The sequence below is a fragment of the Lepisma saccharinum genome, chromosome 17 (assembly GCF_977018435.1).
Source record: "Lepisma saccharinum chromosome 17, izLepSacc3.1, whole genome shotgun sequence".
NCBI classification, from domain to species: domain Eukaryota; kingdom Metazoa; phylum Arthropoda; class Insecta; order Zygentoma; family Lepismatidae; genus Lepisma; species Lepisma saccharinum.
This window is the reverse complement of record NC_139245.1, coordinates 26,503,621-26,530,002: the sequence shown is the minus strand read 5'-3', so window position 1 is coordinate 26,530,002 and position 26,382 is coordinate 26,503,621. Positions and strand designations below refer to the sequence as shown.

Below are 26,382 nucleotides of genomic sequence, written 5' to 3'. Positions count from 1 at the left end.
TGACCTCTCCATTGGCTTCGACACATGGGGTTCTCATTTGGTAGCAACACGTGTAATAAGACTAAACCCGTGTGAGGAACTCCATTTCAATGTCCACACGGATATCCAGACCATAAGGATGGGGAAATTCATGGGGAGGTGGCGTGTGTAAGAAGTCTATTGTGTATATGAAGGAGGATGTCAGTCTTGATTATTTGCATATGGGTAATATGTGCACAAACTGATAATTTCCATCTAGTGGCGACGATTGGGTTCCAAAACTAGGGGGGGGGGAGGTGCAAAAAGTAGGGGGGGAGGGGCAAGAACAGTTTACTTTCCCTTGGTACATAAGGTTTAGCATAGTGCAATGGAACAAAAGGGGCAAAAAAGGGGGCTACTGCCCCCCTCGCCCCTCCTATTCGCCGCCACTGTTTCCATCCGAAATCGAAAGGAAGAACAATAGACTGTTCCAAATATCGTCTCGTTATCATCCTTATATATATATATAAAAAAAGTTATTGAACCTAGAATAATTAAATTACCACCTCCAGTTATCGTTCCCATTAATTGTATAAGTAATTTTACTAGGCATGGATCAATGTGTGTGCTTTTTTTTGCCGATACCGATCGAGTATAGGTTTAAATTTTAACGATACCGATAACCGATATAAAATATATATCCGATATAAAATAGCGAACACTTCTTGAAGAATCTGAATTATTCATTCACGTCTTACGTAATCATGCACCCACCCAGATTAAGTTTTGCTTTAGAAGAAAGAAGAGAAATTAATTTAATGAGATCAGAGCACATGGATTATGCGTTTATAGTTATAAAAACAGTAATAGAAAGCACAATTGTGATATCAATTTTAGTGTAGAAGTATCGAATCAGTCTTCTCATTTTGTCAGCCACGGTTAATCAGTGAATCATTTTTTCTATTATTATTTTAATGTGTTCCATTCTCAGTTCAGTAATCCATTTTGTATTAAAATTATAGTACCAGTGGTTATGCAGGGTAGGTAGGGAGGATGTGCACTTCCAATAAAACATCAGTGTGGCCGAATGAATCGTAGGGTTTGGAACATAATCCTGGTGCTCGCCGATTACGTCGAACATTACAAACTCGTCCAGTTAGTTCACCCAACTTCCGCCAGGCGGTGTTAGTAGCTGGAGTTGGTCGCAGTGTTTCTGAATACATTTCGAAAGCTGGTGGGTGATAAAACAAGAGGAATTTTCCTTTTTTGATGAAGTTCATACTACGAGTATTCATCAAACTTGCAACAATGCATACCAAATGAAGGAAGTACTTAATTCCTCTTTCAGATCTGTAAATAGGCAGGAAAATTTAACCGACGCGCTGTGAAGGTTTGAACAGTGGCGTAAAAAGAAATCTTGCAGAATACAGTGACTTATGTAAGTGACAACGGTCATAGAATAGTTTTGCCTTTATAGGTGAGCTTTGCTACAGTTAAGAAACAAGCGTTTTGTTGTAGAGCGCCAAAGTTGACATGGATTCCTTGTGGGGTTAGGGAGTTCCTGTGTGGACGTAAATATTAAAAATGATAGTAAGCTTGGAGAATACCATTTGTCTTGAGCAGGACGAGGAGCATGGGCATATCCAGATTTTTCCAGGAGGCAAACAATTCTTTCGCAGCGAGAGAAATTGAATTGTTTGTAAACGGAATAACATTTATTTCATTTCCGACATTAAAAACGCACTCTTGTTTCCCAGGAGGAGGAATTTTCCTCTTGCCCCTACTAGATACAGCCATGGTGAGAAGGGGATTGCCAAAGGTTTATTCAGAATTTACTAAATTAAGCTGTAAGGGTGACTTTTTTTAGAGGAATAACAAGAAATATAAATAAATAAATTGAGCTTTTGTGAAAAATTGGTGGCGAGGCATGTGGGTAGAAATTCTAGCTACGGAATCTGTTTCCCTCCTTTTAGAACGTCTTGCGTTTGCCAATATTGGATACATTCCCCAGTTGAAGTTTTTGGTTGTACAAAATCATGCATTTTACAATGACAAGAGTCTCTACATTATTAGAAACGCATTTAACTCTCCATGTGGTGGTAGGAATAGTTGCAGTAGTCCATAGACATTGTATCAGATTTTTTTCATCACCGAATGAAATTCTCTCACCACATTAGTTGATCGCTTCAGTTGCGATTTCTTTCCATTGTTGGTTGCTTCCAAACTGAAGTAAACAAAGCATAATAATTTTGAAGATCACGGTGTGTGTCTGAGTTTCTTGCAAACATCCACAATGCACTGATTAATATTTCTGCACAATTTGGCGAAAGTTTTCGAGGACCGTAATCCCGTATCTGGTTACGCCAGTTCTCCTACAGAAACAGCAGCGCAGCACGTTGCCAAATCTTGCCCCCTCCCGATAGCTACCTGAGCCATTCTCAGTGAATCGAAAGAAACATTTTTTTCTTGTCCGTGATTTCGGAGCCCTTATACGGCTGTGGTTGCTGCTGAGATAGGAGTAAGGAAGGTCGTCGAAGACTGTCCTGCAGTGTATTTTAACTTACAAATGATACATTGATTACTGATCTCCTATGCAGTGTGTGATAGGTATGGGAAATATGATGACAAATCACGGACAAGAAAAAAATGTTTCTTTCGATTCACTGAGAATGGCTCAGGTAGCTATCGAGGTGGGGAGGGGGAGCAAGATTTGGCAAATTTTCCACCATTTTCACTCACTTTGTTTTCCACAGTGTGGATACATGAACGATAATCAGTAGAGGAAAAGCCTAAACTCTAGCATCAGTACAATTCCATTCCTTAAAATGCCACTGAATATAGAAGAAAATTAACGAAAAAGGCAGTGGGCAAATTGACCACTATTACATTTGCAGTCGTGTGCAATTTAGATTTCCATTCCATTAGGAAATAAATTATATAAAAATTATTGTTGCGGTATTCATGCTAACTTTGTCAACAAGCTTTTAAATAGATATTTTTTGCGATTTCTTTTCTCAATCCATTTTATGGCACTTATAATTCAGAGCTGGAGCTCCTGCCTTCCCAAGGAAGCCAGAAGATCATTGTCACAAGAACAGCCTATTGTAGCCCATACCTATTTTATCCATTTTCATTGATCTACTCTTGTTTCACTCTGAAATATTAAGCGTGTTTTTTCGTTCATAGATGGCACTACGCTAGTATCAATTTTTGTTGGATACCAAGATGACGTAAAGCTAGAAAGTCGATGGTCATTGTGTAGATTATGTACACTATAATTGGGCCCTTAAAGAGTGCATGATTTGTTGATAACACATTCAGTTTAAAATCAACTCTTCTTCTAAATAAACAATAACTCCACGGGTTCATAAGATAAGTTCTCAAGTTTTGAGATGTCTTGCAATAGTTCGATGAACTAACCGATTTCTAACTAAAGGTTTATAGTATCCATCCCATTTCCTTTATTCGCTACAGGGAAGCGTGGTTGGTACTAATGACGTTCCATCGCCCAATTGGTGTTCCCAGAAAGCGCTGTTATAATTTGACACAAACGAGTCTGGTGCGAGGCACATCCTACTTCTAACAGTCGCTAAGACTAACTTGTCAAGACTCTAAAGTTGGCCCTTCTAACCTAACAATTCCTAACCTACAATTCCGCCTAGTTCTAAAAATGCATATGTAGTTAGGTTAGGAGAGCCAAGTTTAAAGCCCCTGGCAATTAATTTTAGTGACAGACCCACTTTTTTTAAGCACTTACCAAATTTTATTCATACGAGTAACATTTCTGTACTTTTAATGTTTTCAGTATAAAAATTATATGCTAATAATATTTTCCATTTTCAGGTGAGTACATCCATATTATGGCTTTATTTCGTGCTGTGCATTTGGTGAGTACTAATGTCCATTTGTTACCAGTTTAATGATATGGTGGTGCGCACTTATTCAGTGTTCAGGAAAAAATGCGCAAATCATCCCAGTGCGCATGTTTGGTGTCGTAGTTCCATTCCATCAATCTTCCACACATGCAGAACGAACGTAAACATAATGTAGGCGAACAGTCCTATGTTTACAAAAAAATTGCCCCAGCAGCAGGTCACTGACTGGCTGCAAGGCTGCATAGAAGCAGCGAAAAACGGGTGGGTGTAGCGCAGAGTTGCCACGTCGGACTGCGGGGAGTTCAGAAATAGACGCCGGGACGTTTTTTTGAGGCGCAGGCGATGTCGAATGCAGCTTCGTTTCTGCCTTGGCGAAAAAAAAAATGCCATTGTCCTTTGCCTGCTAACGACTCTGCTCTAGGACAAGATACTTTGGCGATGAAAAGTACGGTTTTGTCAATTGTCCAAGGAAACAACCTCCTTCTCCCCTTTACAGACTGGTTTGTGTCTGGCTGGTTGCATACAGGAGTGTTTGTTGTTTTCCGCTCTGATCTGCCCCCAACAGTACAGTGTATCTTCCAAATACGGGGAGGGGGTTAGCAGTGTTGCCATAACCTTTTTGGAACTTCCACACGAAATCAGGTAAAATGAAGTTATTTTATTCAAATTTTAAGTAATCCAACGAAGATGTGGGTTCCTTTTGCAATACTTGACAAAAATGTGACGTATTTCTTAATACTAGGTTGATTCCAACCAATATAATTAAATGCTTGTTTGTTTAAATATGCAATTTTAGAAAATGACTACTTGTATCAATTGACAAATTTAATGGACAGCTAATTTAAACATTCTAGTTTCAGAAAGGGAACCTAAAATGTGTCACACACATTTTCACTTTTCTTTGACTATTTCGAATTAGCATAGAACACTTAGACAGTGTTGCCTCCCATAGCTTGCGTTTTACGTTTTCCCCCCATATTTACAAAAAAACAAAAAACGTTAAATATGTAATAGGCGAGGCCGGCAATTTCTTTTGTAATTTTAGGTGGGTTGCACTGGTCTACGCCGTCCATTAGACGGTTCTATGCATGCAGTATTATTCCGTGGCAAAGTGCATTTAGAAAAATATTCCCCTCGCCCTGAGGAAAAAAACGATTCATTTTCTGCGGACGGGTGAATTTGAATATTGTACATTAGAAAACAAACTTCCAAACAGAAAGAAAGAGTGTGACCTCCTACTGTAATCATATGCACTGCATGCACAAGTAAAGCTTTCTTTGAAGGTTTACGAAAAAAAGATCAGGACAACGAAACATAGCAGAAATACTAATTAACATTATGCGACAGGGCTCGATTCTGGGCTATCGGCGTTGCGTGCAAGGACGATAATCGCCACGCCAAACTGTCCAGCAGAACGATGGCCGCAGGATGTGTGCCATTTCTGGAAGAAGGTAATTAGTTGGTACTTGGAAGGACGAAGAAAATTTGCTGTTGGCGTAATCTGGTGTCGACAAATCGAATAGGTTCATGCGATACCAACCAGCAGCGTAATTTGAGAGCTGAACCTGAACTTCAAGCCCCAGGAGGTTACAAACAAATCGTACATTTTTACACACCTGGAATTTTTTGTGGTGGAGAGGGAGTGCTACTCCCTTCCCCCCAAGTTACGCCATCCTTACCAACATTATTCCTTCTTGTCCTTTAGTTCAGCTTGGCATGCAGTTCTTTTCCCCCTTCTTCCTAATCTGTATTGAATTTCTTCATATTTCTCTTTTAAAGTCAATTTGGCCTTAATGTTTTTCCACCTTTTGTAGTATTAGTATTATATTATTGTCTTTCACTTCGCTACGACGCCAAGGGTCCCGGGTTCGAATCCCGTTCTGGACATGGGTGTTCTTTGTGAGTATGCCTTCATCAATTTCATCATATCATCTCTCATCCTTGCCGTCGCGATTATTCAAATAAAGGGCGAGATTCGTTTTGTCTTTGAACACGCTCGCAGGCTTTCTTCTTTATTCTCATCCTCTTTCCCTTTTTCCGCCTATCTCCCCTCCCTTTCTTATAAGACAGTCCGGCTCTTTTTTTTTTTTTACTATGTGCCTCCACCCACCGGGTATCTTTTTTTTTTTAAAAGTGGAAGAAAAGCGACGTCAAATAACATAATTCATTCAATTCTCTTTCACTCTTTTTATCTCTTTGTATCGCTCTTTCACGATTATTCATAGATTTCCTATTTTTATTATTTTTTCATTTTCTTCACCCTTTTCCTTCCTATTTGTATAATATTTTGTGTTCTTGTGCGTTTTATGCATCCACCCTCTCTCCTGTGTTTTTTTAACCTATCGCTCCCGTCTTCGATCACTCCTTTGGTTGTCTTAATACCTTCTGATTCATACGTCTTTTATCTTCTATATGCTTTTATTCACCACCCACTTCCTTTCTGTTTGTATTCACCCCCCCCCCCTCTCTCTCTCTCTGTGTGCGCTTCACCATTTTATGTGTTTGTTATTCACCCAATCTCCCACTGCAGAAAGAGAGGTTCCAATTTTTCAACATGTGTTTTATCTGCCAGGTATAATGGAATATGGTTGTGTGCTAACTGCCTTTGTATTCATGGATAGTGTGTGGTTACTTTCGTAACATCTCTGGCTGTTCCGCATTTGCAACTTGGGAGCGAGTCATAACTCCCAAGGCTGACGTCATCTCAACCCAGCACCAATCGTTAACCTTTTTGCTCACGCTCTACGCAGTTGCTAGGCTTGCTGTCTAGATTTACCCAGATTGCTGGAGATGTTATGGAAATAATATGACTACATTTTCTTATTTTTTTTAAAAATACCTAATGAAATTGTTAAACTTACTTGGAAATCATTCAAATTAGTTGCAATGATTCGGATTGCTTATTGAGGGCCTCGTGCCAACCATTGTCCCCGGTGGCGACGCCATCACTGTTGATCTTGCAAACGCAACAGTTGACTCGGCCATTGAGCGGGGGTGGCTCATGACACCAATGGACTCGCGGGTGAACTTGGCCGACTGGGACGAACGTTAATTACTTCCCACGTCGCACCATTACTCTCCTTTTATTATAGATTAACGTATCATCCGTATATGTGACCTAATAAAAATATAATCATAATGATAATAATAAAAGGCAAGGTCCGTGAGTTATGGTAACAAGCCGGAGCTATTCCCGCGCTTTTTATAGCGGTCTGTCGTTTCCCCCGCCCTTTTACTTTTACGTCTGTGGAATTCCATTGGCTTTGGTCACTCGGCCTTCGACGCGTTGAAAAAAAAACTTGTTTCTACGGCAACATGAAATTTCAACGTGTGCAGCATTGACGTAATGTGCATTCGGGGCTTTTTGCACTGCTGAGAGTATCTGTCACAGTGTTGCCAACCTTCGAAAGCGAATGTTAAGGAAAGAGATAAAATATATATTTAAGGTGTTTCTTATGCACTGGGTTAATTTGTAGGGCAGCGACGAGTTGTCTGCTAGAAGTAGCGAGAGGAAAGGTAGGAGGAAAAAGAAAGTAGAAATGTAGGAAGTAGAACTAATGAAAGAATTGACAATTTTTGCTGCTTTCTTTCTTTCTCTCACTTTCTCTTCTCCCCCTTACCCTCTGGTTGTCTCTGTCTTAGTGATATAGAAAGAAGGAATAAGATAAACCCTTCTTCAGAGAGAGAGAGAGAGAGAGAGAGAGAGAGAGAGAGAGAGAGAGAGAGAGAGAGAGAGGAGGGGTAAGGTAGAATGAACGATAGAGAGCTCGTTGCAAAGTAAATAGCGTTTTATGACTCATAACTTTTCATAACTGGTACGTTGAACGATTAAGGTTAAACTGAACTGAGGCAACCTTCAGGCAACATGCGACTCTGGCGCAGGCACGGATCCACGGGAAGGACGATAGGGGTGATGGCCCCTCCCAACTGCCAGGTTTTTTAACATAATGCCTAATATTTTTGAAGGCTCAAATATTGTATTTTATCACAAAGCTTAGAAGTCTCGACAATATTTTCTAAAGTTGGCCATCCGGTCGTTTTGTGGCACGAGAGTACTTTCCCCCTTAAGTCCTATCAAGCCAATATCTTGTGGCTGGATTCGATGCGTTCACTGAGGGGGAAATGTTACTAGAACTATTGCATTATCTTTTGCAAACAGAATAGCGTCAAGAGGGCAATGGCTTTCGTGGCTATCCATTAGTAAAATATTTTGAGCAAATTTCTTAACATGTTCAAGCAATTTTGTAAAGAAAGTTTCTGTCATGCATGAACTACATGGACTGTTTACCATTTGAAATCTTGTGAAATACATTAGTTAATATTTTTATGATGAACTTACGGAAACTTCGATCACTGTTCAAATGTGCACCGAAAGTGCTGTTCAAATGCGATCCGATACTTACTTCCGTGGCGCTACAGCCCAGGATGGGCCTTGGCCTTCCTGAAGAGAGTCTGCCATTCATCTCGTCTGGCGGCAACAGCTCTCCAGTTCCTACACCCAGCTCATGCTGCATCCTCTTAACTTGCTCCCCCCATCTCAACTTCGGTCTTCCTTTAGGTCGTCTACCACCAGCTGATACAAGAACGTTCCTTGCTGAATCATTTTCATTGAGACGCATGTCGTCCGATAAGGCTGTTCAAATCTGCTCCACAGGAATATGACAGACAAATCCACGCATCATAGGGAAAAGCTAATAGACATATACGTTTCACAATAGTAGCACATAAGCAATCATATTCTACCGTATAATTAAACTCTCCTGTTGGCCTTTCACGTGGTTATCTTGAAACTTTTGACACATGATCTCACCCTAAATGTTTACGAACTGCTTAATGGTGACAGCGCATCTGCAGTGCTGTCATCTATTATCACTGCTGTCAACTCCGCACAATTTCTTGGCTTTGCCGGGAAATTCACGATGTTCAAATGTACCCCAGTCTCCCCTACTTTGTTTGTAATATTATTTAGTAATTTGACTATTTGTAACTGTGTCCCAACAATCCATGAAGTCAGGAAAAATCAAATTAGTTCCTTAATTAGAAGCACCACCGTCCTATAAAATCGTAATAAACCGCACACAAACAATTATTTTTCTTTGGTGTGTGGCCCCCTGAAGCGCGGGGCCTTGGGCGAATGCTTCTTTGAATAGAATGGAGTAGGGAGACGGTTTTTTATAATAGTTCTATCTCTTTTCACATAAACCTGTACAGTGTTTCCGTTCTACCGTGCGTTCATTTCGATCTTCAGCCGAGAGATCGGGAGAAGCGTGGCGGGCGGCGCTGGTGGAGATGCCGACATTTGCGGCCTGTAATGCCCGCTTATTTTTATGGACATATGCAGACATTTATATAAATATTGCAAAACGAGCACTAACCTGTGTTATAACACGCAAAAGTTCTTCTGTAATTCATCCAAGTTCTGCCCTTATATAAATACGCTTTAGAAACGATGTTAAGAGCCACAGATAATAAAACATTTTAATCATAGTTTTGACCAGTAACGTCCTGCTTAAGTTTATATCCTTGAAAGAGTTTTGTGTCGATGGGGATCGTTTGGAGGTTTCGAATGTGCAACACTGTATCAAGATTACGCTGCAGACGAAACCGTTAAAAGTCAATGGTTTTCGTGAGCTTCCTTGCAATCCGAAATCTCCGAGCTCGAGTTTTTTGTTCCTTCGCGACTAGATGAAGACAAGAGCTGTGAATATAGTGGCGAGCAGATGTAAACCAAGAGCGTGTTAATTTCGTACTGTGCGCAAGAGTGTTATTCTTGGTTACTTGCCGTTACTTGTTTGTGTTATTGCAGTGTGTATGTGTGTTGTGTCAGTGAGACGATTGGAATGCCAGCCGCAAGGTTCACGTTAGAACAAAGAATTTTTATGTATGACACTTACGTGAAAACAGACTCGTGTCGAGACGTGTGTAGGCAATTTGTACAGAAATTCCCAGGCGTTTCACCTCCACATAGAGATACGGTTAGACATCTTGTCCTTAAATTACGATAAACTGGATCGTTAAATTGTAAAACACCTAAGCAAAAACGACGGATTCTAACCGAAGCAAAACTCGATGAAATTGGTGCAGCGTTAGAACGTTCTCCAAACAAACCTCTACGTCGTGTTTCACAGGAGATGGGTGTGTCAAAATCATCGGCACATACAGTCACTAAGCTACTAAAATTAAAACTGTAGTCTTATAACACAGGTTAGTGCTCGTTTTGCAATATTTATATAAATGTCTGCATATGTCCATAAAAATAAGCGGGCATTACAGGCAGCAAATGTCGGCATCTCCGTCAGTGCCGCCCGCCACGCTTCTCCAGATCTCTCGGCTGAAGATCGAAATGAAAATGAACGCACGGTATTATTTTGTACAGGACAATGTGTTGCAACCGTGTGCATAAGCGCAAGTCCTGTAACGGAAGTGACTCAATGAGTAATGAGATTGCTGTAGTCGTCGTCGTCGCCTTGTAATCAAGGGGTCCCGAGTTCGATATGTGGTGGAGGCTCATAGTGGTTCGGATCCCACTTTAAACTGTAGGTTCAGTCCCGATTAGCCTTACTGTGCAGAAAGTGGACATAAAACACCAACTCAATCAATCAATCAAATGTAGTCGTATTCGTACTTAATAGGTACTGCTGGTCTGTTATGAGTAAAACACGCAACTATCATTGTCTTTGGATATCGGAACATCTGCACAAGCTTGACTCTTACACTCTGTGAAACGTGAATTACGGTTTGTGGGTCAAAAGCTTCAATTGATCGTAATCGTGGAGACAAAATTCCACTCGGACCAAACTGATGTCTCCGCGTCACAAAAATGAAAGAAAAAAAGCATGCTGCGTACCGAAGACAATGCACCACACCCCTGCCCTTTTGTAGTGGGTGCTATTTTGCCGCTTCTTGGGTCATTTCCACATTGGACGATTGCCATCATGCGAAACTTAATTTCCTGTGTTGCCAACTGCCCATGCGAGAAGGAGACACAACACTCGCAGATGCATATTTCTTATTGTCCGCAGTGCTTGTTTAATTTCTAAAAGAACTTAATATTTGCCTTCTGCATGTCTCCACTGTAAAAATATTCTGTGCTCTAGTTGTGTTGTTTCTTTGCATATCATTTTTTCAACGATATCCATTCAGCTATAATCGATCCGTTCATTCATTCCACATGTTAATATCAATTTAACAGGGATCCCGGGTTCGAATCCCACACACAGGTATACAATACATATCACCGACTATTTACTACTGTTAGAATTCACAAGTCTGGTCAATAGCAGGAATTTCATTAAAGATGTCCAAGCATGAACGTTCTTATTTAAAATAAGAATCTTTGAAAATTAAGGGTAGCGGTATAACTCCATGGGCCAAGTCTCTTTTGTGTTCCACTTATATTGGAACAAAATTCATCTGAAATTATTAAGTCGTCAGAATTACCAGAGCCATATTTCAACAATGAACACAGATTAATGTTCCAAGATATACAAGGACTTTATGGTTCAGGATTATTGGGGTGACACTCTTGTATTTATGTTGGAGACTTATACCAGGCCTACACTGTCGCTTTCATTACGTTCGGCTTCACCAGATAACGATTCGGATCATATATTTTCCTTATTGTGTGATTTTAAGACTTAATAGGTTAATCTAATTAAATAATTTGTCTGAGAGCTTCATTAGACCCAGCAGGTATGCATGTAATATGTATTAAGCGTTGAAATATAAATATGCTGACAATAGTTCCAAAATATCCAGTATTTGTATTCCATAGTAACAACAGATATTTTACACAATAACACACAACCACCACCTCTCCACACACGTGTATTCAATAATAGCAATATATGTTTTCCAAATTGTTCAGTTTCATCTCTCGATTCTTTTTTGTCTACCATTACTGTAGTGTCTCGTGATTTTATTTCACTTCGCCTTTCTGCCACTTTTGGCTAATCGCGAAGATGATTATTAATAATGATGCGATGAATTTGATGATCTGTGCTTACCACTCCGCCACGCAGGTCGGCTGTAGTGTCTCGCAGACTATGTATTAACATCTTGCTTCTCTTCCTTTAATATTAATTTATGTCCGTATCATTTATTAATATTTTTCTTTCTTTGTAATGTCTTAATGGTGTTTTGTTTTCCTTCATATTGTTGTGATTAGGTGTAAATAGCATGCAGACTTCTTACATTGCACTGTTTTATTTACTCTGCCATAATAGTATATTCAGGTTAATGCTACATTTAAGGTCCTTCGTCTTTGATTGTGTAATGTTCGGTTAACCACAAAGACAACCATTAAACACATCTGGGCAGTTCTTTGACCGAGTTTATGGCAACATCTGGCGCTGCAAGTTGTCCCAGTGATCTTGTCAACCTTGATATATTTTGAAAAACGAGTGTCACTTGCATCTTGAAAGTGGTCTCGTTCGAGCGTACGGAGCAACTTTTTCGTATCTGTTCTCTGGTTTGGCTACACTGCAACGGTAACTTCTCAATTGCGCACGCGTCACTGTGCAGTGCCTCTGGGGCGATCGCGCAGTTTCATTTTGGGCGTTCCGTGGAACGGGCAATGCGCGTCTCTTCGGCAGCGAATTGAAAGATGTTAAGAACTTGCGTGGATGACGACGAGCCCATGGAAAGGCCCATCGTTAGGGGCCGCGGTGGGCCTCGCAGAAACCCGGAGCACGTCTCTTTCTTCTTCGGGTGAGCCGAGACACGTTGGTGTGTGTGTGTGCCTGTTTGTAACTGCTGTCGTCTGTGGCAAATGCATGGGCCATGTTACTAACCGCCGTGTTCCGTTTATGGACACTTTGCCTGTCAAGTCTTAATTGTCATTGATTTGTACTCTTGTCGAAGTCTTTCCCAAGCCTATACGAACCAAACTCAATGCATCTTAAATTTTAGCGGTGTCTGTGATTAACCCCGGACCTCGGTGGATTTCAAGAATAACATTGTCTACATCTCTGGGAGGGTAAAGGCATAATCTTTCGATTAAACATTATGCAATGATAGATCGTGGATTAGGCAAATATGAAATATATTGGCGACAGTATAGTTTCGAACGAATTTTTATTAATTTTTCCATTTCACACTATTGTTTTCACCATCTTCGCCAGTGCTGAAGAGTTGTTTTTCACAATTCATTCTAAACCCTTTGCTCTCACGCTAGAGAAGAAAACCAATAATGAATGCCTGTTTTTTTGCAGGTGTATAGTATCTCCAACCTTATCTGCTTTTACTTTAGCCTTAAAGTTTATCAGAGAAATGTCACACAGATGACTATTTTTTAATAAAATAATCATGCTAACACGGTGCCGTGAAGCCTGCATTAATTTTCATGATTTAAAACACTATGCGCTCGCACGGTAGGGAACTAGAGTAATCTTGTTGACACCAATAAGTGAAGACTGAAAACTAGCATCGGAAATCAAAAATTGAATTCCGCCGTACTTCATCTAATTTTGGAAGCCACATCCATTGATCCGATCTGTATGTACTCTTTCAATTTTCTTTCGGACAGTTTTCAGTATCGTTGAAACTAACTACGTATATTCGGTGATTCACGTCAGCAATAAATACTGGAATGAACGTGTACGCAAAAACACTTGCAGCAGCACATTTTAACTCTACGCAAAAACAAGTGGCGCATGCGCGAAGCTGTTTGTCATGCAGATATCGGCGGGAATGTTCCATAATCAATTGGTTTCATAAGTCTGTATTTCGAATTAAAGTGGAGTGCACAGAGGTGGGTCCGTTGGATACTTTTTTTGTGTTGGGAATTTTCTTGTGGCTGGTTGGAGAACTACATAATTATACGCAAAACAACTATTCTTGACTTTTTCGATCAAGACACTCTAAGGGTAATGTTTGAATTGGAAACAAACACAGGTACCATTAGTTATGTCACTCTGCTGCGGAGGGTGACATTTTAGGTATTGGTTGAATATTTCGGACGGAACGTCTGTACATATATTCCACCTTATTTTGTACGCGCAGTACGCATGGTGGCACAAATATAAAGTAAAATGCTCCCCTGTGCTTTGCACCACGCCATGGAGATGTATAGGGGGTGTGGAGTTACGTCACCACACTTTCTTGATCACGGCCGAAGGTGGGGGTGATGTGATCAGCACCACGCCCCTGGCTGCCTTTACCCCTACCCCTGACTTTCCTCCAGGTACCCACTTTACATGTATATACGACGCTAAGTGGGCGCTGGAGCCGCTTGAACAGGTGGATGGAAATATCCCGGTTCTCCCCCGGCAGGGATCGCATGGTATTCAGACAGGTGGCACAAATGGGGACTTTTAATTCTTAATCAGCAAACTGTGTACGAGCTCTTTCAATTTGAAAAAAAAAAAAAAAATGAAAAGTTATCAATTAACCTGGAATTCTTATGCAAAAACAAAAATTAAGGTGGCGACACATGGAAAACTTCAATATTAACGTTATATGCCCTTGTACGGAAATAAAGACTGAATCGAAGCAGTTTGCCACATAATTTCTCCCTTATTTTCCTCTTGAAATCATACGACCAGTGGCGCAACCCCCAACCTTGGACGGGAACCAATTCAAGGGGGGGTAAACATTGAAGTAAAGAAATGCAAGGCTAGCAGAATCTAAGAGTATCAGGACAAAATAATACTCAAGATGGAATTAGTTTTCATATATTTATTGCATTTTTCTTCCAGACGGCCAAGAGCATATGCAGGGGTGGGGCACAGAGGGGCATTTATCCCCCTCGATTTCAAATTTTATGCAAATAAAAATACCTTTCGTAAAATTTTCTTGATCGCTTCGCTCACAATATCTGCTTTTCTTACAGTCTCATCAAGTTCAGAGCCGTAACTCGGGGCGGCAGGAGTCGTGCCTGGGCACCGAACGATCTAATTGATAAAAGTTGTGAAACAGAGAATGCCATGGCGCCCCGTCAAATTATTTGCTACATATTAAATCAATATTGTTTTCAGTTTGCAAGAATTGGGTCTAAAACTTTTCTTCACTTCGCTTGAGAGACAATTTATATCGTTTTTGCTGTTGCTTTGTTATGAGAGGTGGATGAATTGATTATGTAAGGCATTTAAATTTTATATACATATAGGAAAAAGCATTGAATGCGTGCACATTTCACAATTTTAGTGCTAACATGTTGCACATGTATTTTCTTATTTTACGTCGGTCCATATTGCATATGTGTAAAACACATGTTCTACATGAAGGTTACACGTCAGATGTACAAAAAGGATTATATTCGTAATTTTTATTTTTCAAAAATACAATTTGTGTGCTTGTTTTCCATTATTAGCTAACGTGAAATTGAAGGTGTTGGAAAAAAAACAGGACAAAATGCCAATAATGATAATACTAATGCCATTATTATTATTATTGGTACGTTTCTCCTGGTACTTGGCCCGTAGACAGAAAATCGTGGTTGCGCCCCTGCATACGACTAAATAGAATTAGCAATTTTCGAGTTTGCATCCACTTCCAGAAGAAATCTCTTGCTGTCCTTGTAAATTCTGCAAATCGTAAGTAATAATAGCGAGTGTTTATTGCTTGGCGTAAAAGCTTGTGAAATTGAGTTGTGGTGATGTAAGCAATTGGAAGAGTGGCAAATCTCAATCTTTCCATAGCGAAATCTGAGAGATGACCTTGAGTAAAACAATGCCAGAAGCAATTATCTTGCATCCATAACCTGACGCTCTGTTTAGTGGGAAGAGATCTACATACAAAGCAACCTCATTCTCTATTATATAATCCGCAGCAAATCTTTAACCCCACTGTTGCTAATGCAGTTGTATGTCGATAGTACAACTGTAGCATAGCAAACGACCTAGTACAATCTTTGCAATTCTTGTGCCGTCCAATTCTACGTCAAAGCAAGACAGAAGAACTCTAGTTGGGTAACCCTGTCCCATATTCTTGTCTTTCTAAGTAGGACTAGTTTTTATTTAAATTTCGTTCTTCAGACAGGGTGCAGAAAGGGGGACATGTTTTTATTTTATTTTAATATTGATATTTTCTTTAGCTCGAGCATCATATCTAGGGCTAGGATTTTGATGCAAATGCATCTTTTTTTTTTTTTTTGGTAAGGCATGAACATTGCATAAGTAGATAGTAACTGGTTTTACACGTAAGTGAATATATTGGGATGTCTTTGTTAGGACATTATTTTGCATTGTTTGACCTTTTTTGGATGAAAGGTCATTTTTTAAACTTTTTAAACCATTTAAGTGATTTTTTGGCCTTTTGAAAGTCATATTATGCATTTTTCTACATTTTGGTGAAAGAAGGGGCATTTTACATGCAAATGTAACCCTTTGAAGGAGAGAGGTTCTCGACTCTCGTCTCATTGCCTGCCTTCAGCGCAGTTCTCAATGACTGTGTTTGAAGAGACAAAGAAATTCTGCTCCTCTTGTGTCGGTGGTAGTCGAGAGAAGTTTTTCCATGTACAAGGCTCTCTTGTCCGACAACCAACATCATTCACTTTTGAAAATTTGCATATGTTTTCCTTTGTGTACTGCAACTCTATACTTAAAGTGTAAAAGATGACAAAAAGTGAACTTTCTTACTTGTACTACCAAACATAATGAACATGTGATAGATACTGTAACGTTAATTTGAAGTTTGAATTTCTCTTGGTAGTTTATAAATTTGTTTTACAAATCTTTCAGAATTTTTAGGCCCTTTTTTAAGTTCATAGGGCATTTTCTTGCATGTATTAGGTCATAAATGCATTTTTAAAGGTCATTTCTTGACAATTTTAAGGTCACCAAAATCCTAGCTCTAATCATAACAAATTGAAAACATTAAAGTGAACTGGAAAAAATAAATTTTCAAGTTAATAGTTTACAAACTGCAACAACGATTTTTGAGTTTAACTTCTGTCAAAAATGACCTCGTATGCACGTTTTACTGGGTACGAAGCACGTAATTTACCCGTCCCTACAGCCTGTTGCCCTCACAGAAAGATAAAGCGATTGAACTCTTAGGATGGTGCCGAGACGATTTTTTTTAAAATCAAGACTATAACGAGCCCGAACCGTTCGAGGCCTAGAACAATGCAGATATCTGAAAAATCGAGACAAGACTTAGTGCAAGACTTAAAAACTCTCGGTTTTGGTTCGAAATTGTGTTAAACTATAATGGTAATCGAATATTTTTGCCTAAACCAAAGTCACTTTACTTTACCATAAAACTTATTCAAGCGGATCACCAACATCATTTATTTTGCTTATCGTAATCCCTTGGCGGTAACTGTGCATATGTGCAGCATGGTTGTATATATTCAGGATTAAATTCCGCTTTTCGAGGATTCGTTGCGTCGAAACTAGGCGTCAAACAAAAACTTAATCAGAAAACAAAAACATATTGAGAAAATACGTTTCCGTTAATGGCCTCTATACGCAATGAAATTTGTACAGTGACATGTTGTATGCGTTCCTTATACTGTATGTATCGAGACTGGAGATCGAGATTTGCCCTTGTAGACGAGAATGCGATGAGGTTAGATATATGTCGAGACGAGACCGAAAACGAGACAGACCTCCTTATATACGTCGTCTGGAAAGCATCTGTAATCCGAAAATGAGATCATCCCCCTCACTTTCATTAGGAATGCCATGTCGATTATTTTTGGAACTGCGGCTAGAATCTGTGCTAATTTTGAACACCGGCTTTGATGAACACCGAACGGAAGCTAATATTATTGGATACCCACGCCAACTGCTTATGCCAACAACAACATTTCCCTTCCTAGGGGATCGAGCAAGCTACGAAGGGTTTCATCGATTTGAGGGGAGGCAAAACGAAGGAACAGATCGTGAAATGATAACTTCCAGCAGTTAAAATGTGTCAGTGGAACTGGCGTGCAACCTGCTGAAAACCTGTGGCGATTTGTAATCTAGTAAATGCTTGCGCTGAACGGCAAGAGTTGAATAGAAACACGCGATGGGTTGTGGGCGAGTCTAATGAACGCACACTACATGATGCGCATTCTTACATAAAGGTAAAAGCAGAAACTGTGGAACATTGAGGCGTACATGTAAGTGTAAGTATTTACTAGTGAATGGTTTCCTCAAAGAAGCGCCGACATTCACATTGAGCTGATAGCAAGCACTGCATTCTTTTACGGAGGAAATAGTGGAGTAGAACTGACAAGTCGCTTACTCTGGTATACCCAAACCCGAAGGTTCATTTCCGCAATATCATTATTGATTGATTTGGCTTATTTTGCTTCGCTTTTCTGCTACTTTTGGCTAATCGCGAAGATGAGGACGGGCGATAGAACACCCATTCCCAGGCCGGGATTCGAACCTGGATGTCGTAGCGTTTTCAATCTCTATGTTTATGTGCATATGTTTATGCACATATAAGCTAATCTGGATTGGAACCACCGTGTCTCCACTGGATATCGAACCCGGGACCCCTTGATTACAAGACGACGACGTTACCACTACGCCATCGGGAGACACTATAGTGTATATATACCGGTACAGTTTATATGTAGACTATGTAGACCGTATATAGGGGTGTAATAAAAAAAAGCGTATTCAGCAAAACACCAAAGTCATTTATTCCTTAAAAGGACAATGATTCCATCATATTGCAAGATCGATAGGTGAATTAGATCCATTACTTTCAACACGTCTACTCATGGATGAATGTTGGTGGTTTGAATCTTTGTAAGGGGTAAGTCACAAGTGCAGATTACTCGCCCACGTCATGCATTTGCATTTAGCCTATATTAATCCCTCTACCTCGTCTACTACTCTAAATTAATCCGACGATTATGATGATCATAAACTGACGTAATAAATAAGAGAATTAAGAAGTAAACTGTATTACCGGAATAATTAGCACAATAACAGCGTCCAGAGCAGTGACACCAAGCCCACCCAATAATTTGTCACTTTATTACATTTGTTATCGTATGGATTGTTTACTGAAATCAATAAATAACAGATTTAGAAAAAAGTAACTAAGGATGGATTGTGCAGTAATTTCATGATACACAGAAGGAAGGATTTATGAGGATTCTTTTCTGTGAACTTACAACTCAAGTATTTCAACCCACTCGAAATGTTTTCAAAAGATGGCGCCCCTGGGGAATCTGTGCGTTTTCAGCACAATTTGCCGATACATTATTCATATTTACATTACTGAAAGTTCTTTTCTAGTACGAGAATTTAATGTGGAAAATCTGTGACGTAAATGGTTCTCACGAAGATTTACATATGTCAATGCGCTTGATAGAAAAAATTGACAGTCATGCTCCATACTTACTTCACGTGAATATAAAAATAAGTGTGAAAAGAGTGTGTTAAGTAGAACTTGATTGATTAGTAATGAAAAATAGATAGTTGGATTGGCATCTCGCTTTTTCGAGAAGTTTCTTCCGTTTTGATTACTGTTATTATTATTGCTCCACCCTTTATTTTACCCTTGAACTACTCGTAGTGTTATCTTTCTACTGTAAACACTGACGTGTTACATTACTTGAAATGTGTGTGATTAGGTCACCAGTTAGTAGGAAGTGACATAACAGTATTTACTTATGAATCAGATTCATCGTTCGTCTGGATTTCTTTTATCAGTTTAGGTGATTAGGGGGGAGGCAGTTAGTTCCCTCTCACGTTTTGCCAATGTTGCCCCCGCACTACGCTAAACCTTATCTACCAAGGGAAACTAAACTAACTGTCTTTGCCTCCCCCCTCAGTTTTGGAACCCAATTGTCGCCACTGCTTTTAATCTATTCCGCGTAAATCAAGATGATTTTGAAAGTTTGTCGACTCTTGCACAGGATATTTTATGTTTCCATAGATAAATATATAATCTAATTGTAGTTAATTTCTAAACTTGAAATAGGCCTGCCCGAGAAATGTACATAGTGATTAGACTATATGTAATTCTGATTGTTTCGTTAACGAGGCTCTGTCACCTGGACCTGCAGCCAGTATAATGCTCTATAGGATTAGATGTGTGTCCATATGTATTATGTAGGGGCATGCATGCTTTTCACGAAAACACGAAATGTGAAATAACACATTGTAGTGTTATTTTTTCGTGGTTTTGAAAAGTCTGAGGTGCACTTTGCTACCATGTTTTGTCACGAAATGAACTGCAAAATGCGAAATAAAATCTTAAACACGGAATTGAGAGTTTATTTATGGACACGACAACTCCAATTATCCTGCGAGATATGAAAATCATGAAAAACTGATTAATTCTGCTGTAAATATTTGAGAAGCAAAAATGAACTCCTTTGCACAAGAATAAGCTTAATACTTTGTTAACTATATAAATGTGCTATTAGAAGTGAAATGTTAATTTTGTGTAATAAGCAAGGTGTTTCTTCACCATTTTTAACACCGAAATGCCATTTTATATACCGTATTTGATCCTGAAATATGGCAATTTTTTGTACCGAAATCGTTATTCGCCATAAATAGTGGCTCTAGTAATATGCCATAATAGTTTACCGAAATGGGGAGTCTCGGATGCATAATCTTGCCTCCATTTTTACATAGATCGCTTGTGAGAAGTCTCGAAGGGTCTCGTTCTTGTCCCGGTACACCCCGTAAAGGAAATTATGTTCTGGATTTATTTCCAGTTGACATACAACCCTGTTGCGTGAACCTAGAACTCTGTTTTGTTCGTTACGTCAGTCTTATCTCCAGCGGGTAAAGACGTAAGTGCTTTACGTAAAAGCGCCGAGACATGTAAGGGAGTAGCTGACAATGCTAAAATAATACTGAAAAAAGGTGAGATTTGGGAATTGAGTTTTCCAGCTCGCTCTGTGTGTTACCATAGCAGCGCAGGTTCAACAAGGAATGACGCACTGGTGGGAATTAACGCAAACACCGAAGAATGATAAATTCCCGCCTGAGCCCATTGCAGGACGCGCGGGAACTCAATCTGGGCTCCCGTGGAGTAACTTCAGAGGCAGACATTTCACGCGTTCCCTTTTATTTTTGAAGGTGCGTGACGTCAGCTGGCCCTTAGCCACAAGGAAATTTCTTGACGCACGCCTTTTATTCCATTCTTACCACCCACGCTTTAGTTTGGTATTTCGACATTGGATGTCGCCAATGTAGCACAGTGTTGCGAACTCCACTCGCCATTTACCAGCTGATGGATACAAATTTTCAGAAAAAGAAATCAATGACAATATTTGAATAATGAAAATTTGTAAGGCTTATCTTCAGACACGTTAACAAATAATTCCTATTTCATGTCGACTGTGTTCCATCTTCAAAAGAGGAAAGGTTAGTTCGTGGAGTTGCGCATATGGGGGCGATTACAACCTGGTCTTGACGTAGTAATGAGCGCTTACATGAGGTTCTTCAGTCTATGACGTCACTATGAGCGTTTCTATCTATCTACGTCTTTCTAATGTTGGGCATTTATGCTTTAATTTTTTTTTTAACCTTACCTATCTGTATCAGTGTCATATTAACCAATAGGCGAAATGAATGAATCTATGACGCAAAATCACTATTTCAAGGATCAACTACAGGGTGGCTCAAAAAGTCACTTAACACCCTCGGTACAAGGCCACTGCAGCGCGCAACATGGAAATGGTGATGACCAATCGTTATCAGGCCAAGGGGTAACCACATTGACGCCACCCGCGCGGTCGGCGGCCATCTTGATGTTCGCCATCTTGAATTCAACTTCAGAATTTTAAATGGGAAGGGAGTGATATGATATATCAAATCAGGCTAGAATTTCACGAGAAATGCAATGGTGAAGGTTTTTTCGACGTATCTTTAACCAGTAAAAAGTTATGACTGAATTCTTGTACCAATTTGCTCCTTTTCGAGGTGTTACAAAAATGCCTTAAAATTTGTTTAGCGCATCGGTAATGCATCGAGATCAAAGTGATGTCTAGGGAGAGAAGTTCGCATACCATTGCACACGATTTTAATCGGATACATCCACGAAGAGCTGCTTATTATGAATGGTCGTCGCGAACAATTTACAGTGTTACGCTTCCAATGAATTAAAAGTCCTTCACAGTGACAAGGCTAATGTTTATGTTCATAAGGAAGTTCATAAACAGAATATGCGACCCTTGTCATCTGATAACTAACTTTGGACAGAAACTGCTTCACAACGTTCCCATAGTGTTCTGGTGTTCCTCCCTATTGAAAAAAACTCTGTAAAAAGTACCTTCTTTCATAAGGAAGGATGAAAAAACCTGTTTATTTAACAAATCCAAGTAGCCCTAAGCATTTAAGGTTTCGTTGATGGAAAATTGACTAACCAATCGTGTTCCACACAGCACGCCACACCATTAACTTACCAGCACTAACTATTCAGCTTTGATCTGTCGAAAAAATGGGTTATCAGATAAAAAGCATCGAATATTCTGTTTATGAACTTCCTTCTGAACATAAACATTAGCCTTGTCACTTTGAAGGAATTTTAATTCAATGGAAGCGTAACACTTTAAATTGTTCGCGACGACCATTCATAATAAGCAGCTCTTCGTGGATGTATCCGATTAAAATCGTGTGCAATGGCATCCGAACTTCTCTCCCTAGACATCACTTTGATCTCGATGCATTACCGATGCGCTAAACAAATTTTAAGGCACTTTTGTAACACCTCGAAAAGGAGCAAATTGGTACAAGAATTCAGTCATAACTTTTTACTGGTTAAAGATACGTCGAAAAAACCTTCACCATTGCATTTCTCGTGAAATTCTAGCCTGATTTGATATATCATATTACCCCCTTCCCATTTAAAATTCTAAAGTTGGATTCAAGATGGCGGACATCAAGATGGCCGCCGACCGTGCGGGTGGCGTCAATGTGGTTCCCCCTTGGCCTGATAACGATTGGTCATCACCATTTCCATGTTGCGCGCTGCAGTGGCCTTGTACCGAGGGTGTTAAGTGACTTTTTGAGCCACCCTGTACAACCAAATAACCCGTACTATGTCAGGCTCGGAGCTTTAAATGACTCTCGGAATACACAATGACAAAACTGAAGACAACACAAAACCCCACAAAGGAATATTCTCGAGCCGCCTCGGTGACCAAGTACATTTAGTGATCGCCGTACGGTCTCGTTATCGAAGGTTCTGGATTCGAGATCCGGCCTTGAAAAAAGTTTTCACTGCATCATGTGTGCATGTGTATACAGGTCACCACTTGACATAAATATGCATTATTTGGTTTTAGTGCTCAATAGGGAGTTAATCCCTGTATTAGTTTTAATGTGTAAATTAATTAATGTTTAAATTAGATTTTTCATTTTATTACTAGAGCCCTTACCAGTGGCGGCGATTAAGGGGGGGGGGCGAGGGGGCAGTTGCTCCTTCACTTTTCGCCATTTTTTGCCCCCGCACTATGCTAAACCTTATCTACAAAGGGAAATATACCGTCTTTGCCCCCCACTCCCAGTTTTGACACCTTGCCCCCCACCCCCGGATTGCTCCTATTATGTGAGGGACTCGATTAGCAATTGCGCTAAAATATCTAGGTATATTTTCCAAATAAATAAATTGTTACAACATTACAGAAACCGTGTTCGAAACAAGGTGGCGAACACATTATGTTTGCATATGTTCGTTCGTCGATTTCATCAACATCTGTCCCACGTGTCTGGTGCTATTATCGATAATGTATGACACTCGAAATACCATGAAACATTTTAGAATGAAGTCTCATTTCAGTCCGCATTTATTGCAAATTCTTTGACTTGGTCAGTTTGTAAATACTGTAAATACTTCTTATAACATCTCAAGTATCATTATTCTTTTATATTTTACCCAGGTAAAACTCCCGAGTTGTTTTCAAGTCCTCTCTCTTAACAAGAAACGCTAGTGGCAACCCTGCCACGCGTCACTGGAAGTTACGTCAGAGCGATCGTTTGCTGTGTTGGATTCCATACATAACAGGTTAGATCAGCGCTTAAGCGCAGAAACCAAGCTCTTTCGAGGTAATGTTGACAAGGAAATGTTACTGGTTTTATGATATCTACCAGCACCCAAACGTTGTTTTACCGACCTTAGGATACCATGTAATAGATTCAACAGTATACCTAATTAACTCTAGTTTCGGATATGTTGTTATTTTATGAGCTGTGGGTGGAGTGGCACAACAGTAGCTTTAGTTTGGGCGCCAAAAATAATTTATAAAGTCATAGCCATACAGACCTATTTGAAGCTGTTAAGTTTTTCAATTTCGTTTTGTCTAGCAATGAATACTCTTCCGTACTGGCTGCAGTCTGTACTTTTACTTTACGATTGCAGTTTATCAACCCAAAATCTAAATCATTCATATTTAACAGCTTTTTGTGTAAACTTGCATCGTACGCACTTGCTCCACTTACAGTGTTTTCATCCTGAAGTTTTATTCTTCAAGTGGGATCGGTAACACTGGAGTATTAACATTATGTGCAACTATCAAGCTATCATTAAAGCGTTAGATCCATATATTTTTTAGAGTACGCACCCACAGTATGCTCATATGCAGCACTATTCATGGTGACAATTACCATGGAAATAGACAGTGAACTGGGTGGTAGTGGTGTGCATGTGACCCTTCTTCATTCGAACGTCAGTTTGGTTGCATACGTGACAGGAGCAAACACGTTCATATCAAATGGGTTTGAGGAAAATAACCGCCAGAACACGATGCTAGTGACATCTGTAGTGATGGTACAGAGGCGATGCGTGACTTGGCCTGTATTGTCTCGTTCACTTCACCCCCTCCCCCCTTCAAATATCCCTTGCTTATCACCAGAATCAAATCTACTTTTCCAAGCGAATACTAAAACGAAATCTTACCCCCAACAATTAGGTTTACCATCCTAACACACTAACAAAACGAAACACAAAGCTGGCAGCTGTAATCACTACTTAGCACATTGACATGCAAAACGTTTGCTTTCATGGTGATTTCGCACCCTGTAATATTACAGTTATTGCCAGACTCGTTTCAGCAAGATGTGTGTAAAAAGGCTTATACAAAATTGTGGATTATTGCATTTTGAGTGCATGCGTTGACATCTTTAACGGCAAATAACTTCTTAAGGGGTCAATAATTGTTAGATGGTAAGGAGTTGTTATTGTGCTTACTGGCAAATAACTTCTACGAGTGCTGTAGCACATCTTCTGTAGATGAGTCTTGATCAGCACTATACACCAACCTCCCTTATATCACAGATAAGGATCCTATCGTGGCGGTGACTAAGCGTTAGGTGGTCTACTTTCGATCTTGCCACAGACGTTCCCGGATTTCAGTGGTGACCCGTGTTCTTTGTGTTAACTTCATCAGTTTCATGTCATCATTACTCCTCATCGTAGCGATTGGTAAAAATTCCAGAAAAGCGACGTAAAATATGGAACCGGACTTTTGAGTCACCCTGTATTTCTAATAAACGGGAATTTTAACATCATATTCATGTACGTTAATTAAAACAATATTGTATTTGATTTCTGTTAGACTTTTACTTTTGAATATTAGGAATTTGTCTATCAAAATCTGTTAACATCTATCACCTATAATACCATACCCTACCCTACCCTACCCTAACCTAACCTAAATGTAAGATAACTCTGGATTCCAGTCGCGTCCCATTTTTATATTTTGTATACTTCTTGAGTAATAGTGTATGTATGACATGTAAGTTTTTGAGAAAAATTAGAAGACCCATTTTTGAGAAAATGGCTACACCACCTTCAATTGTTTTTTTACCCTGGAATAGACATGCTATATCTCGTGTGAAAGAGCCCTTCAAGACCTTTCCAACACCGTCCAAATCACTTCTATAGGTGCCCTGGTTGCCGAAATATTGCCATTCAAAGTTAAGATGGAAAAAGTGGTCAAAATAGCACAGTTTGCAACACTGTAATTTCGGAACTACAAAGGAAATGGGTCTGCAAAGTTGCATATTTTCCTACCTCAAGTGGCCCTTTCAGTATGCCAAATTTCAAATTAATGAAAATATGTGAGGTTGAAAAGTGCCTCTTCACTTGTTGATTTCAAATGGAATGCCCCCATAATCGAATATCAGCAATGGATAATTTTTTAATGTTGTTATACTCTCAACTTTTCAGGCTGCAGATGCGAGAGTTGATCTGTGATGCATTTTCATGGCCTTTCTTCCACTTGTCTGTTTTAATCAACACTCGACCGCAGTTGATTCCTTCGAAAGTTTCCGATTCCGCTGTCTGTGAGAGTAAAACTATGTAAATCTATTTAACTTTCGATGTTATACTGTATTAGAACGAAATAAACTAGTTTAGAGGCTACACGACACGTGTGACAACCTCCTCTGAGTGGCTTTGATTTATCATCATGACTGGCGAGAAGGAATTTCCTCTTTGTCGCTAGTGAACTCCGAACGAATGGCCATCTGTCCAGCCTCTAGGTGTTTGCCAGATCGGGCTGCAAGTCTCAAACTTCAGAACCTCTCGCGGCCCGGTTTAATTGACGCCGGGGCTGGGTACCAGGGGGGCGACAGAGACACTGCTCTACACAGTGTTCCACGATTATAGGCGCAACCAAGGGTGTGGCTTCTGCGGCTAA

At 39.8% G+C, this 26,382-nt stretch overlaps 1 protein-coding gene across 13 annotated transcripts in view; it reads left to right on the top strand.

Annotated features, from left to right (window-relative positions):
- LOC146001631 (sodium-driven chloride bicarbonate exchanger-like) overlaps positions 1-26,382 on the top strand; it is a 263,578-nt gene that overhangs the window by 100,807 nt on the left and 136,389 nt on the right. For 6 of the 13 annotated variants that reach the window (XM_083139200.1, XM_083139195.1, XM_083139186.1 and 3 more), the window contains exon 1: positions 12,406-12,542. The exons of the other annotated variants lie outside the window; for them this stretch is intronic. In XM_083139200.1, the coding sequence (XP_082995326.1) occupies positions 12,439-12,542 (104 nt within the window). In that variant the 5' untranslated portion in view covers positions 12,406-12,438. Of the gene's footprint in view, positions 1-12,405; positions 12,543-26,382 lie in introns of those variants that run through there. 13 annotated transcript variants of the gene reach the window in all.